The 16,375-nt window shown below is 38.3% G+C and overlaps 2 protein-coding genes across 3 annotated transcripts; both read right to left on the bottom strand.

Annotated features, from left to right (window-relative positions):
• Window positions 1-342: 342 nt before the first annotated feature.
• Window positions 343-12,444, bottom strand: LOC114365042 (polypeptide N-acetylgalactosaminyltransferase 35A). 2 transcript variants are annotated; one of them, XM_028321466.1, is made up of 11 exons: window positions 12,079-12,444; window positions 11,091-11,363; window positions 10,201-10,336; window positions 9,612-10,041; window positions 8,803-9,043; window positions 7,213-7,358; window positions 6,395-6,547; window positions 4,417-4,634; window positions 3,499-3,628; window positions 2,310-2,444; window positions 343-682 (listed from the first exon to the last, which is right to left on the bottom strand). In XM_028321466.1, exons 1-11 carry the CDS (start codon window positions 12,185-12,187, stop codon window positions 551-553), a joined length of 2,103 nt encoding a protein of 700 aa, XP_028177267.1. In that variant the 5' UTR covers window positions 12,188-12,444; the 3' UTR covers window positions 343-550. The 2 variants fall into 2 exon arrangements, with proteins under 2 accessions (XP_028177267.1, XP_028177268.1); XM_028321467.1 differs by lacking the exon at window positions 2,310-2,444 and having other exon boundaries at window positions 354-682.
• Window positions 12,445-14,103: 1,659 nt separating this feature from the next.
• Window positions 14,104-15,076, bottom strand: LOC114365037 (ubiquinol-cytochrome c reductase iron-sulfur subunit). Its single transcript, XM_028321459.1, has one exon. It carries the CDS (start codon window positions 14,987-14,989, stop codon window positions 14,153-14,155), a length of 837 nt encoding a protein of 278 aa, XP_028177260.1. The 5' UTR covers window positions 14,990-15,076; the 3' UTR covers window positions 14,104-14,152.
• Between the last annotated feature and the right edge of the window lie 1,299 nt (window positions 15,077-16,375).

Below are 16,375 nucleotides of genomic sequence, written 5' to 3'. Positions count from 1 at the left end.
GTAGTCTTTTTCCTACTTGATAAACTCAGTTGTTTGCTTAAGATCTGATGACGTCCTATAGGTTATTATCAAATGATTGTCAAAAAACAATAGAGAGAGAATAAGATACAATATCCGGCGATAAATATTGCACATCGACCTTTAGAAAGAGACAATCGGCTAATTTCGGTTTCGTAGAGCGTTATCTCTGTCGCACTTGAACAACGACAAAGTGTAAACAAACTTTATTTTAAATGTGTGCAATTGATTTTGTGAATTAAATTGCTAAAAACTTTTTATAGTCGTGAAAGAAAAGTGGTTCACAATGTGTTAACGTATTTGTCGAAGAGAAATACTAAGGGTTCGGACAATATTTTCATTGAATAATGTTTTGTCGATGACGTTTTGTCAATCGTATAGGTAGTGTGCGACAGAGATAACGCTCTACGAGCCGAAATTAACCGATTGTCTATTTCCAAAGGTCGATGTGCAATATTTATTGCCGGGTACTGTAGGTCAATATCGCGAACCTGCTTTCCTAGTCGGTCTTCCATCTGCCAGATCGGTGGGTTTAAGACCTGACGAAATCCCACTGGTTGTTGGGCTGGTTGTCACAGATGACCATGATGAGAGGCTCGGAGCGGTACCCTCGTTCCACGCCTATGCACATTCCAGCCGCTGTGTTGTATATTGGACTGCCAGCCTGAAAATTTTACAGGTAAATTAAGCTTCGGATTAAATTATCAATAGACTTGGAATAGAACAGTAATCTATACTAATATTATAAAGAGGTAAAGTTTGTGTATTTGTATATTTGTTAATCTGTAAGGGGTAATCTCGGGATCTACTGAACCAATTTTAAATAATATTTCACTAATAGAAAGCCACATTATTGCTGAGTGTCATAGGTTATTTAAAAAAACCGAAAAATTCCACGCGGGCGAAGCCGCGGGCGGAAAGCTAGTGTTTTATAAACTAAGAAGTTCTTGGCATATATTCGCTGACCGCTGAATTGACGTGAAAGTAGTAAACAACGAAATAACTTACTGGCTATGCTTAATGCGAGCAGGGTTTTAAAATTTTCTCCAAAGGATAGTTTTTTTTAAAAGTCAAATTAATTCAATCTTAGCTTCGTAGTAAGCGCAAAGCGAATATTTAAACAAACGAAGATCTTCCTTTTAAAAAATTCGCGATCCTCATAGGTTTTGAATCTTTGCTAATCTTGACAAATAGACGTCCGTTTGGAGGTTTCTTTTTCCTTCTGAGATCACCCTTTACAGTCCACTGCTGGACTATGACCCTCCTCGACTATAGTGGAGGGTTTTGCCATAATCTGGTTTCAAACTAGTCGCGTCATGTGTGGTCTCTCAACGGACGCTATGGCAGAAACTTAGATGCAACTCAAAAGTAACTAGCAGTTGCAGTTGGTCCTTAGGCCCAGAACAGACGATGAAACGCAACTGCAACGAAACTAACTTTTGAGTTGCATCTAAGTTTCTGCCATAGCGTCCGTTGAGAGACCACACATGACGCGAACAGTTTGAAACTTTCAGTTTCAGTTTCATTTATAAGAATCATCAGAAAGTTGCAGTTTCGTTGCAGTTGCGTTTCACCGTCTGTTCTGGGCCTTAGAGATCGCAGTTTAAAAGATTGATGTTTTTCAGAGAGCGCTGCTGCCCGTTCTCTGTTTGATGTGTAGTCCCTAAGTCGCCTCTTACGACACCCGCGAGTAGGGGTTGGTGGCAATCCTTTGGAGATACGTGATCATGATAAAAATGGCAATGCCAGATTTTGTATGGAAGGTGGCGTCTTTTTTTTTCGCGCGGCCATCGACCAAACTTTGTTTTTTGATTACAAAATAGTGTAATAAACCCAACTTACTATGCCATGTATACCTCTAAACTCGGTCTGAACTGAGTTACGAGCATTAGAAGTTTAATGATTTTCATACTAGATTTGCTTTTTGCGCGCAAGTTTTGTAAGAAATTGTAACAAAATATTGCGCAATTTTTTTATTGCGCTGATTCTGCTGCATACTGATGTCTGGAGCCTTTAATGGATGGTATTGTTTGTTTACACATACAATGTCATTATTTTGTTGCAATTTCTTACAAAACTTGCGCGCAAACAGCAAATCTAGTATGAAAATCATCAAACTTCTGATGCTCGTAACTCAGTTCAGACTGAGTTTAGAGGTATACATGTCATAGTAAGTTTGTTTTATTACACTATTTTGTAACAAAAAAAAAATCGGTTTGGTCGATGGCCGCGCGAAAAAAAAAAGACGCCAATTTCCGCCATTGTCTTTTGAATAATAAAAACGAACTTACAGATCCTTTGTGCTTCCACTCCTGAGAGCCTCCCAGCTCGTGGCATTTCCCTAAGGCGGGGGCCACGTTGTTAGACGCGTCCAAACACAAAGTACGCCCCAGCACTAGCTCATGGCGATCCGTCTCAAACCACATCTGGAAGTAACCATGCATAGGGTGATTGCTAGGGGTCATCCATAAAGTACGTCACACGTAAAGAGGGGGGGAGGGGGTTGACAAAGTGTGACATGGTGTGACAAGGGGTGGGAGGGGTCCTAAGTTTTGTGACATCACATTTCAATTGTTTCAAATTTTTGATATAATGTTGATTTCATAAAAAAAAAGTGCTTAATTTAAATGGAAATAAAACTAATTTCGGAACTGCTGTTAATTTAATAATTTTTCGATGTGAAATTGCAAAACATGTGACGTCACACTAGGGAGGGGGGGGTCTCAGAAATGTGACCACCTGTGACAAGGACGGAGGGATTTAAAGTATCGATATCTTATCGACTCCATTTTATCTTTCTTCTCTCTAATTGCTTTTTTCAAAGTGTGCGTCACGTCACGCGGCCATTGATTGGCCATAAGGCACGCCTTCTGGCCAATCACAGCACTTTTAAGCCGGTTGCACATGTTGTCGTAGACTCGCAGTCGCTTTGTTTTTACACAGTTGAATGTGTGTGTGGGAGCTGTGGTGGGGGAAATGTGGGGACACTGGTTCTCGTTGTAGTTACGCGCGACTTCATATCTATTCTCTTTCTATGATCTGAGATCACGACCCTATCTCAGCCAGAGGTAAATGGAAGGTTTGACCAACACTCTCCACTTGGGCCAAACACTTCCACGTATGTATTATGGTTGTGTCGTGAGGAACATTATTAAAAATCATTCATATTACTAAAAATCTAATTATGCAGCAAATTGGAAAGTTGGAATGCAACTCAATTTTTAGGTATAGATTGTAGTGTGTTTCCAAAGAAGATGACGTGTTAATAATAAAATAATAATAAATAAATCTTTGGACAATTTCACACAGCTAGCTAGCTATCTCCAGCTAGCCCCAAAGTAAGCAACTTATACGCTTGTGTTATGAATAATGGTAATCATTTAGGCTACTGCATTTTGACAGTAACAATACTGTTTACATAAATTACTTAAACCTAAATTAAGCATGCAGAATTGCAGCGTTGTTGGTCTAAGCACTTACCTGGTTCAAGGTCCTGAAGCAACTAGCCAGCACCAGTCCGCTGCCCTTGGTCTTGATGTCTTTAGCACTCTGCGCGCAAAGCGTTGTGTTCTTCAATCGCAATTGGTACGAGTCTGTGTAATTGCGTTTCCTGAAATGAAACAAATAACAGTCATAGAATTAGGATGATGTAAACGGCACTAACCTGTGTGTGATCATACGAAAAGGGTTGATTTTACTGTTTTGTTTCAATCAAAAGACATCCTTTGCTGGACAAAGGCCTCTCCCAAGGATTTACACCGTGACTGGTTGCGCTGCCCACATCAAGTGCTTGCTGCAACATTCACTATAGTCTGGTCCGATCTAAAGCCCGGTCCGTGAGCACGTAGAATTTTGTCCAATGACCCCTAGCTACCCATCCTTATCGCTCGCGCGTAATTATGTTGCTATCGCGCTCGCACACTCACTGCGGGTGCCGGTCGCACAGTCGCGACAGTCGTGCTCACGGACCGGGCTTTAGATCATTGGCAACGCCAGGATTTACAAAACCCAACCAGTGAATCCAAATCCAAGAAAGTAAATGAAATCAACAGACAATGACAAATCTGAAGAACATAATATGTATGTGTTGATAAATTATGTTCTGTAGAATGCAGACACTTATGTAAAAACTAATGCACAACTGACGACGCGGTTTTCGCCCGCAGCGGGCGCGGTTGTAATCGGGTCCTACTCGGCGGTTTTCGCCCGCGCAAAAACCGCGCGAAAACCGTCCGATAACGGGCGACCATTTTTTGTACCAGTGACTTAGCACCCTTAGTTCTTAGAACAACCGCGCAAATAACCGCTCCCGTGAGTTTTGAAATAAAACCGCAATTCCACAACCGCCGCGGGCGCGGGTGAAAATCGCGCCGTGAGTTCTTAGCCTAAAATAATCACCTGGAGTGCCACGGCTGGAATTTGTTCTTCTCGGGATCATTTAGGGCTGCAACTCTCTTATTAGCCACGGTGTCTTCTCCTGTCTCCAGCTCCGGGTATACATTATCCAGGTACCACTTGAAGGAGTTGCAATTGAGCGACTCGCGCAGAGCCTGTCTCTCGCTTATGTCGCCGATTGACACGTGAGCTGCGGACGGGTTTTGCTCGAATACTTTTTTCTGTAAGAAAAGAAAGGCACTGCTTACAAGCCTGGCTGGAGGTTGATGCTATAATATTAGTAATAGCACAGAATAATAATAAGTACTACGTACAGAAGGCTTTCTTCGCCAAGGTATTAAAAAAAATATGCTCAATGTCGTTAACAATATGGTGTAATTTAGCTTATCTCAAGAGTCGAGCACCATTTTGATGACAAACGTCAGTGATCGGTACTGCGCCGAAGCCATAGGGCTGACTTCGGTAAAATTATGTGTGACGTGAGGTGCCAAACTGCGGAAAATGGCGGAGGAAATACATGATTAAGCATGAATTATATTTTGTATTTCTATTTTATTCAGGCAGTTAAAATACTGCACAGTATTAATTACACCACCGTTTTTACATGAATAGTTTATTGTCTCTACAATGCATATGGGTGAAGAATACACTTTCGTGCGTCAATGCTCGCTCGTGATTGTCCTGTCGATTAGATATCTCAGAAGGTGTATACCTTGATTTTTTNGAGCGAGCGAGATGTCACTATCACTAGTAGCAAGTTAGCAACACTGTCAAACAGAACGTTTTGCAACTATTTGAAGTTTAATAACTTTACGGATATCATTGATTGTTTTACTGTCCTCAGTGTGTTTTTTTATTACATCTGTGCATACAGTTTGTTTCCTGTTCTCGAAAATTTCATAATCAGTTCACATTCAATGTTGCGACTTTGTTGCATATTTTTAGTATTTTGACTTTCACCCGGCGATGATACGCAAGTACTACAATAATTTCACTTCGCGATTAACGAGAGGTTTTGTCGCATCACTAGTTCACAGACTAAAAATATTTTTATGTCAGTTGGCCATGTTTGATGACATTTCTGCTGATTTCTATAAAATTAGACTGTAGTCGCGCGTGTTTTGTTTTCGATGCAAGCTCGCGGAGAAGAACAGGCCTGGTAATAGCTCGTCTCGATCAGCTAATCCGTGAATCAAAATAACGCTATTATAAAGAAAGAAATTTATAATCTACACTAATATTATAAAGAGGAAAACTTTGCTTGTTTGTTTGTTTGGTTGTAATGAATAGGCCCAAAAACTTTTGGACCGTTTTTAAAAATTCTTTCACGATTCTAGAGCTACATTATCCACGAGTAACATAGGCTAAATTAAATTTTGGAAAAAAATAGGGTTCCGTAAAATATGTAGTCCATGCGCGCGAAGCCGCCGGCGGAAAGCTAGTGCTATAATATAAAAAGAAATATGTAGTTCATTAGAAATTATGCAACAAACAAATAAAGGCAACGCAATAACGTGGCCCCCCGGCTGCAAGTATCAGCCCCAGGCTGCCATTTTTAACCGACTTCAAAAAAGGAGGTTCTCAATTCGACCCGTATGTTTTTTTTTCTATGTTTGTTACGCGATAACTCCGCCAATTATGAACCGATTTGAACAAATCTTTTTTCGGCGTATAGGTAATACCTCAAGGGTGGTCCCATTTAAATTTAATAATAGAAAAAACAACCCGCAAGGGTGGAAAATTGGGGATGAACTTTTTTATACGCAATATCTCCGCCGATTATAAATCAATTTGAACGATTATTTTTTTGTTGAATAGGTATTATCAAAAGGGTGGTTTCATGCGAATTTGAAGAAAATATTTCACCCCCAAGGGTGGAAAATTGGGGATGAACTTTTTTATACGCAATATTTTTAGTTTTTTTTTGTTGAAGTCGGTTTTATTTTTTTTAAATGTTAATTATTATAAATAAGGAACAAACCACATATTCGTCCATCCACACGCGAGCCATGCGCATGGAATTGCGCATCATGTGGTCCTCCTTGTCGCCCACGCCGTAAGGCCGCCGCTTGCGGAACACGTGGCCCACGCGGCTACAGGGAATCAGCTCTAAGCTGCCCCCACACATCCAGATCTGAAAAGAGAAACGTATTTTATAGTGATTTTTATAAGGAATTCCCGCAAAAAGAATTGATTCTGCTGCTCAAATGCAACAACTTTTCCCAAGAGAAATAGAATAATGTTCTTTTTAGCCCTCCGAGTAACTAATAATAAGAAAAGGGCTAATAAGAAAATTAGTTCCAAGAGTTTTAATAATATCTCTGACAATAATTACCGTCGCCAATTAGGGGACTTTTTTTTTAGACAATTTGGATGATATTCCGGTACGAAAGTTGTTGCATTTGAACAGTAAAATCAATCTTCACTACATAGTATAAAACAAAGTCGCTTTTCGCTGTCCGTCCCTATGTATGCTTAGATCATTAAAACTACGCAAAGGATTTTTAATGCGGTTTTTTTTTCATAGATAGAGTCAGTTTTAAGAGATTCAAGAGGAAAGTTTATATGTTAAATTTGTACCCATGCAAAGCCAGGGCGGCGGTTCGCTAGTAATCTAACTAAATAACGAGTCACATTGTAAAAGGGAAAAAATTAAATCGAATGATCAGTGGCGTAACTATACGGTGGCAGGGCCTCGAACGGTATAGTTACACCACTGCGAATGATTCAGTCGTTCTAATCTTCTGCATTTAAAAAAAAACACAATAATAGAAATTCTACCACTTCAATAAAACATACCCTGAAAGATATTTCCAAGTTTTCGCCTCCCCATACGTTCATTCCAGGGTCATATTTTCCGATGTAGTTGAAGTACTCGCGGTAAATAGCGAACAACCCACCGGCCATTGTTGGAGACTTGATTGGTTTCACGAAGTCCTCATCATCTAAAAGGGAAAAAAAACTAAATATTGTTTTTTTAATAGAACAGATTGAGATGTTAGTGACTTTTAAGTAAGGCCCAGAACAGACGGTGAAACGAAACTGCAACTGCTAGTTACTTTTGAGTTGCATCTAAGTTTCTGCCATAGCGTCCGTTGAGAGACCACACATGACGCGACCAGTTTGAAACTTTCAGTTTCAGTTTCATTCATCAGAATCATCAGAAAGTTGCAGTTTCGTTGCAGTTGCGTTTCACCGTCTGTTCTGGGCCTAACTGTCATAGAATAAATCACCCATGTTGATGTTGTAACATTACTAATCTGGAATCTACAATAGGGATAGACTAAGAGCTGGTGAACGCCAGACCTACGTCATTTTATAAAAGCTGAAAGTTTGTCAGCGTATGCTCCCAATATAGGTTAGAATGTCGGTGCATCGTGAGGTTTGGGTCATCGTGGCTTTGGCAGCTAGCGTAAACGTAAATAAACTAATTTAAATTGAGAAAGTTAAGTTTAAGACTTTGACGTCACGCAGAACTTCAACGCGCCTTATAATGCTATGCTAAAAGCACGCCGAATTGCGAGACTATAATCTACTACATACATAAAAATAAGTCGGGTTTTCCTTCCTGACGCTATAACTCCAGAACGCACGAACCGATTTCCACGGTTTTGCATTCGTTGGTAAGGTCTCGGGCTCCGTTAGTTTTATAGCAAAGAAAATTCAGGAAAATTTAACAAACGAAATTCCACGCGGGCGGAAAGCTAGTCTATCTATAAAAATAAAAATGAATTGATGTTCGTTAGTCTGATTAAAACTCGAGAACGGCTGGGCCGATTGAGCTGATTTTGGTTTTAAAATGTTTGTCGTAGTCCAGGGTAGGTCTAAACGGTGAGCAAATACGCGCGCGATATTCTTTTTCTGTGACAGACAAAATTCCACGCGGGCGGAAAGCTAGTAAGAAATAAAACTTAGAGCAAAATTAGCAAAGAGTAGCAAATTCGGAAGAAAGGGGCTTCATCTATCTATATATATAAAAATGAAACCCGTTTCGCGTTGTCACGGCATCACGTGTGAACGGCTGAACCGATTTCGATAATTCTTTTTTTTAAATGTTTGTGGAAGTCCAAGGATGGTTCTTACGGAAAAAAATATTAAGAAAATCTCTACGCTAAGGCGGTACGAAGTTCGCCGGGTCAGCTAGTTGTTAATACTTTAGTTAGGAATCGACCCCAGGACCAGTCTAGACAGAGCAACTCTCCATCCGCTGGACAAAGGATTCACTTACCGTCTACAAATTGATAAATTGTCGTTTAACAAGAACATGCATGATAGCACTACACATATCGTCCATTTGCGACGACAACGTGACATCTTCTGTGTTAATCTTATTGAAGATGTCACACTGTCGTCGCAAATGGACGATATATACTTTGCAAGTGGACTTACGTCTCAATGTTCCTTTAGGGAGATTATCCCATTTGAAGTGAAGGCCCCAATTAAAGCCGCCTCTTACGAGTGGACTGGCATTGTATTCGAAGGTGTCTGCGTTGATCACGTCTATGACTGGCATGACTGCTCTTGACGAGTAGCGGATGTGGACCCCATCCACACCTTGGGAGAGACGAGCGAGCAGCGGAGGCAACCAGTCCACATTCACTTCGATATGGGAATCCAAGAAAATTAACACCTGTAAAAAAAAGTTTTAGAAATGAAAACGCTGATCTGGCCTAACAGCATGTAGAAATTAAACATTTCGAAACGCTTGAAAATATCATCATCATTAATAGAACATTAGTCTCTGCCACATTTGTCGGCCGTTTGGTGTAGTGGTTCGAATCGGACTACTATTCCGGAGGTTGCGGGTTCGATTCCCGCACAGTACAAACATTTGTGTGCATGAACATATTTGTTTGTATTGGACTGGGTGTTCTCTATGTATAATATGTATGTATTTACAAAAAAAAAAGTATTTAAGTATGTTTATATCCGTTGTCTAGTACCCATAGTACAAGCTTTGCTTAGTTTGGGGCTAGCGGCGTAGTGTAAAATGTCCAAGGATATTTATTTATTAATTATTTATTTATTTATTTATTTAGGAATACAACTTTCTTCATTAAACCAGAGGCAAATAAATGATTTGGCCAACACTACCCAAGCTTACAAAGGTCTCATGTTCTCCTCATATTTCTCCCTAAGTCGCCCCTTAAAACATGTTTTCACAGAGCTTCTTAAACTGTTTTACTGAGTATACTTACATCACCAACACTGTTGTCAGCACCATACAACCTTGCCCGAATGAGCCCTTCCCTTTTGCTAGTCCTCAGTAACCTTATAGTTAACCCTGTTTTAGTCAGCTTGACATAGTTTTTATCAGTCGTTTTTTTATCTACATTATTGTCATCATTAATATAGTCAACAACGTTGTCATCAATGTTATTAGTCTCCAGCATGTCCTCCTCTTTACGCATTTTACTATTTAACCCGTTCACAGCTTTTTGTACATTCTCATTGAGTCCTTCCAAATCACTGAAGTCATCTACTAAGATGATCTCCTTCAAATACCTTGCATCGGTTCTATCTAAAATGGAATGAACTGACCGCATCAGTGTTTCAAAGTGTTCATTATAGAAGCATATGATTATTGACGATGTTGGAAGTTTCGCAGCATACTTTTGAATTCGGCACCTGCAATGCAGCAAACCTGTTAACTGGTAACATTTATTTAAATATTTATTACAATAAACCAGCTTCTGCCGACAACCTCAGTTTGTTTCATCATGTAGGTACTTATGTGGCAATTGATTTCCATTTACAGGTAAAGATTACATTAGTAAAGAGACTTACATTTTATTTCGAGTATCTGGAAGTCCCCTATGATTCCCAATCCTCTGCGATATGAGAGTGTTGAATGCGTGCAAATTATAGCCTTTTTCTCGCGTTCTGACATCTTCAGCATTACGTATTAATCCCAGTTGATTATCTGCAGAATTATGTGGTTTTTCATAATTTTCATTCATCATCATCATCAACAGCCCTTTACAGTCCACTGCTGGACTATGAGCCTCCTCCACTATGGTGGAGGGAATTTTCATTAATTAACTATAACTTTATGCTGTTTAATAAAGTTTTAAATACAGCCCTGGATAACCCATTATGAACATTTCTGTCAGGTCAGATAAACTTTTGGTTACACAAGTCTCGGAGAGAAGTAGATAGCAGAGCTAATAATAAAAAACCTTTGTATTTTAGATGTCCAATAACTGTCCACAACATTATCATAAACAGGCGAAGCAGGCCTATATGTATGATAGGATATACATTTTTACAATGGCTAATGCCATCATTTCAAAAACCAATAGTATAGTGAGACTGAAAATGAACCCAGAAATACTAGGTGGGCTAAGGTCCCAACTATTCAAAACCCCACAATCATCCCCACAAATATCTGATACTCACAAACTGATAAGTACCTATGTATGTTTAAGCAAAAAAGGTCAGTATGATTTTCTCAATTCAATAAAGTATCAAAATAAAACATATTTATTGCAATTATGTTATAATCCATGTCATTAATTCCACTTTTCTATTGGTCGCCATATCTTTCTATGAATTGCATTCAAAGCCTTAAGCAAAACTGTGTGAAATCAAGTCTCAAATCAAGAAATGATAATAGTACAATATTTTTTTTGATACTTGAATTTAACAATATTAGCTATCAGTAAAATTGCACTTACCTAAACTTTTGTCTGGCTGAGCAGACATTTTCATCCCGAGTTGTTTTGCAAATTTTTCTTTCAACATCATTTTTCTCTGATAATCTGACCGAGACTTGAAAGATTTCCATTTACTCGCAGAGAATCTATCATACACCCGAGGGCTATCAAAAAGTAGATTTTTGCCTTCCAAATCAGCAATAGATTTGTCATTGTTTTTTATTCTGTCCTTTTCTCCAGTGTTCACTAAACGATAGTGTATCTTTCCTTCAATGTCATGTAATGATTTGTCATCTGGAACCAATGCCATTATTTTTGAGTTATGCTCATTTGATACATGTTGTAAATTCAACTAACATAACCTTTTGTCTAAGCACTGACCAGTAGGCCTAGGATGCGCCCTGCGATAAGCGGTTATCATGCCATTTTAACGATTTTGCCCATACATTTTGACGTCAATAAGGTAAATCACGGCGCGCATCCTAGCCCGGCAGGACAATACACAGACTTTCACATTGTGCCTGGAATTTCTGCATTTGATTATTTAAAACTAGTTGTTTTCTTTCATTTTGGTAAACAAACAAATAAGTAAAAGAGAATACAATGATTAATAAAATAAAACAAACATATAGTTTAAAGTTATCAATGGGCGCTTTACTTATGTAGAATAGAATGTAGAAGCCAAATATTTATGAATTCCTATTTTAATCAAATCAATAAGGTCATAATCTTAATCATGGATACAAATTCTAAACCAGTCAAGTGAATTAATTAGTTCTTACATAACTCAGAGAACTGAGCTGCATGACAAAATGGAATGGAAAGGATTTTTGGAAATTATTAAATTACTTATTTTCCAGTAGTTTCAGCACATTATATTCGATTTCTACTTTTTCATCAGGTTAAACGACGAGTTTACTCATAAGAAATGGTATTTCTAAATTATGGATTTATGGGAATGTAGTACAAAACGCTTTAAGTTAGTAAAAAGCAACTAAAATGCACTTACCATGTTTATTCAACATCCAATAAAGGTAAAGAGAGACACTCCACGTCGCAGAAGCAATAAGAATCCCCCAAAGGAAGGAATTATTAATTTTACGCATTTTAAAGATCATATCCTTTGAAAAATCTCTTTAAAGTTGAAGAAATTGTTGCTACATGCACAAAATTTAAACAGCTGCTTTCCAACTGTTTTACTGTATTACAATAAAATTAATAGTAATAAGTCTACAGCATTAACGTAGGTTTAATAAACAATGTAAATGAACACATTATTGTGAATTTTATTATCTTTTTCGGCAACTTTTTAATAGAAGCTTGATTTTTTGATTTCTGATGATTACGTACCACCAACCAAACAACACAACAGTTTGACCCATAGAGAAAAGTAATACATAGGAAATAGAGAACCCTCTCTGTCAAATTTTTGAGCCTACTAATTGACAGCCTGGTGTTAAATTCGCTGTACTTAACCTACGTACGTAACGCTCACATACACACATAGTACACGCACACATACATACATAAAGTCCACGCACACATACACACAGTTCACGCACACATAGGCCCTCATAACCTTCAAAGAATTATTGTTTTTATGATGTACAATGTAAAATTTTTTCAAATCCATTATTTTGAAAATATTTATCTTTATGGTGTACGTATTNAACAGCGTACGTCAGCTGTTTTGACCAATCGTATTGCAGAATCGAGAAGCGTGTCTGGATTGTTGACGTTAAAAGTTACCGTAATCGGGGCTCTGGTTTGACCCAAAGTTTGACCACAGTTTGACATGTGGTTTGACATTTGTTGAACCGGTTCTTTTTTTTTTTCTTTTAAAAAAAAATATCATAAGACAGTGGTGTCCGTTAGAAAAGTAGTTAATAGAGTTGAATTTAATCGATTATGATTTATAGCGTCATAAAAAAATTTAATGTTAAAAGTAAAACTACTATCGTGTATCATTAACAATTTTATTATTATTCTACTTAATGATAGACATCAACAGCGAAAAATAAGTTACAATTTTAATAAAAAGCAAAAAACCATAGAGATAATAACTCTATGCAAAAAACGGACCAATAGCGGGTATATCTGGTTTTGTGTAGTCTCTGGTATGTTATTATTATCTTTGGACTGAAAAAAACGCGGGAACTTTAATGGCAGGAGCGGGAGGTTTAATTTTGCATATAATGTACTAATTTTATTAGATCACTTTGTGTACATGTATTTAATAATTATTGTACTCTCAAAATCAAGTTTAATTATTATATTCACCAGTTCCATTTAAGTTAATTTCCTTCCGCTAGGTAAGTATTTTAATTTTAGGGTTCCTTCCACCACTATCGGAACTCATATAAACCTCTATTAGGTTTTTAGCCTAGGCGCTTATAGTTTTAGTCGCCCGATAGATGGTTTATTTGTATGAAGAATCAGCCGATAGCAAATCGATGTAATGTGCGCACTTTCACTACATTCATTTCTATACTGATTAACAGTCCGACCCAACTATCAGCCAACTAAGCCTTGCTGCAGACTAAAAACTTTTAGTCGGCCGATAGTTGGGCCCGATTCTAATTTGTATGAATAAAATTATTCATTCGGCCGATGGATAACATTATCAGTGTAATTTATTTATTTAATTAATTAAAATGTTTGTTTGTGCGCACTTTCATTACATCCATATTGGTTAACATCTCGACCAATGATATTATATAAAAACAAAAGTTCTATAATATCATTGATCTCGACTCAACTAAGTATTTATCGGCCGACAAAGAGTCTGTGGTCTGCGGCTAAGCTAAAAGTCGGTGGTCTGCGTCTAGACTTAGACACCCAAAGCAGTCAAAAAGTTCGCAACACGTCTTTGTTACAATTAAATTGGAATAAGGTCAACTTTTAGTTCACTTTGGGTATCACGAACTATTCGACGCTGACTGTAGGCTACCTACCTAAAAAAGTAGAAACAGTTTATCACGACTTTGTTATCAGGTGCGGTAAATAAATAAACGAAAATATTTCTTGTGCCGTATATATCAGCATTTAATTAAATACATAAAAATTATCACCATTCAATAATATTATCCGACAAGAATAAGAGTATCGCTAATGAATTTGTACGGCGGAACTTCCAAATTTAACGGCGCTGGTCCCTTGCGCGCTCGGCCGATGTTGTCATAGTGACTTCCATGGCACGGACAGTAAAAGCCTCCCGACCAGTCGCCAGAGTTTGGGATCGGCACGCAGCCAAGGTGCGTGCAAATGCCAATCACCACCAACCATTCTGGCTTGACGCACCGCTGCTCCTGGGTTTCCGGGTCACGTAAAGAGGCCACTGGCGTCGACTCCTCTAAAGCTATGTCAGCTGCAGTGCGGTTCTTAATAAACAATGGCTTCCCTCGCCACTTGTACGACGAACACCCACCTGGTGCCACCTTAGATAGGTCGACTTCAATCGACGCCAATGCGAGCACATCTGCTGGGGCTGCCATGTATGTTATCAAGTCGTATGCAAACGTTTTTATCGCGTAACCCCCGCACAAGTAACCAAAGAAGCCCATAACGTAAGTGTATCCAGGTTTGGCATCACCTGAGCCCCACGTGGTTCTCCTGACATCCGTGTAATCCTCTTTCCTGTAAGCGTCGAAGTTTGGGAATTCGACATCTCGGTGAAGTTTGGGTGGTGGACACTTGTAACGGACTTGTGTGAGAAGAAAGGTTGAGGGTATTCTTTGGTTAGCGCACGGTTTGAGCTGCAATCTCTCTGACGGCCTTGCGCGGTTCCACTCCGCTTTACGCCGATCCTCTGGATCTGTGCTGGCAGACTGTGATGGTTTTAGAAAGACTTTACAACATGGCGTAGTCCAAAAATTTACCCGACTAAAACGAGACAAACAGCCACCATTCATAAGATTCATTATACCAATTAATTCGTTTCATAAATTTACACCATCATAAACATTTTACTTAGCAAACTTTACAAAATAATTTCCCACTCTGATTAATTATTTTGACAACTTCATTAGACATAAAGTGACAGTGTAAATAAAATAGTTCTAATTATAAATTATAAGTATGGCATAAAAAACTCCTTTCACCTCCCGTGTCTATACACATACTACAACATACTATACACTAAGGCTGGGTTGCACCATCTTACTATAACTTTGACAAACGTCAAAAATATGTAAAACTCCATACAAAAAGCACCGGTTATCGTTATAGTTACGGTCAAAGTAAGATGGTGGAACCCACCCTAAGCAAAATCTGCAATGATGCACCATAACAAAACACACACTGTAGTCCAGTCAATGAATGCCTTAACGACGGTGTAGAGAGAAATCCGTGGAACCACGTACAATACGTGGTTAACGTGGAACATAATGCTTTATTGACTGGACTACAGCGCTACTTTAGGCGTCAACCTTCGCCTTACCGGTTTAAGTACTAATTCCTAATTATCGACCTAAAATATTATATTAATTTAATCCAAACTTTCATTTACTATATTAATTTATTTCAAACAATTTCACCCTTCGGATAAAGGTAGAGCCTAGAGGTCTACCCAAGTCTTACCAACTCGCACTTGGCCGGTTTTTTATAAAGAGATCACAACCGCTCTTGTCATACGAGTACCTACTACATCCGAAGAGCTTCTAATATCAATTAGGTACATAGATAAAAGTGCAGCAACTAAAATAAGTATAAAAAGTTCGAGTGCTATACTCCACTGATTGAGTAACTCTATGGATTCAGGGCTCTAGAAAGCATGATTTTTTATTTAAATTGGTCCGCGTTTTGCTTGAATATTATTATCAGAACTTGTTAACCACCCTAATTGAATGCCAATATTTTACTATGATGTTATTAAAAATAAATTACATCTCTTTTGGAAACAGCGTCTCTAGCCCGACATTTACTTTAAATAATATTTTTATTATTCATTTATTTTTCTTTAATGGGAATGTTTTACTGTAAGTAAGCAGCCTAGAAGTTTTCACTGATACTAGGTAATTTAAAATTAAAAATAAATTAAATACGAGACAAAACAGAATAAGTCCTACTTAACTACTAGGTACAAACATTACCTTTTTTAATAATATGCCCGCGTATTGCGAACTTGCGAGGTGGTCACCACAAAATTCCATCATTTCCAGCGGCGAAATTGAACCCTCCCGGCAATGCTGGAATCGGCAGTCCGAAAGCACGGTAATAATATCATACAGTATTGTAACTTCATATAAACAGACGAAACAAGAACTTTCTTTCGAAATTCAAATCTCGGTATGCGCTCGGTATGCAAA

This window comes from Ostrinia furnacalis, unplaced genomic scaffold, assembly GCF_004193835.3.
Source record: "Ostrinia furnacalis isolate ACB-3 unplaced genomic scaffold, ASM419383v2 OfSCF7532, whole genome shotgun sequence".
NCBI classification, from domain to species: Eukaryota; Metazoa; Arthropoda; class Insecta; order Lepidoptera; family Crambidae; genus Ostrinia; species Ostrinia furnacalis.
Note: the sequence above shows the minus strand (reverse complement) of the source record. Positions and strands in the feature narration are given on the sequence as shown.

What these genes read in the sequence shown, in the direction of transcription:
- LOC114365042 (XM_028321466.1), bottom strand. Translation starts at nt 12,187, where the DNA reads ATGATCTTTAAAATGCGTAAAATTAATAATTCCTTCCTTTGGGGGATT. An exon ending in TTGGATGTTGAATAAACATG is followed by an intron (nt 11,364 to 12,078) that starts GTAAGTGCATTT and finishes CATTGGTTCCAG; the next exon opens with ATGACAAATCATTACATGAC. An exon ending in GCTTCAGGACCTTGAACCAG is followed by an intron (nt 2,445 to 3,498) that starts GTAAGTGCTTAG and finishes GGTTACTTCCAG; the next exon opens with ATGTGGTTTGAGACGGATCG.
- LOC114365037 (XM_028321459.1), bottom strand. Translation starts at nt 14,989, where the DNA reads ATGAATCTTATGAATGGTGGCTGTTTGTCTCGTTTTAGTCGGGTAAAT.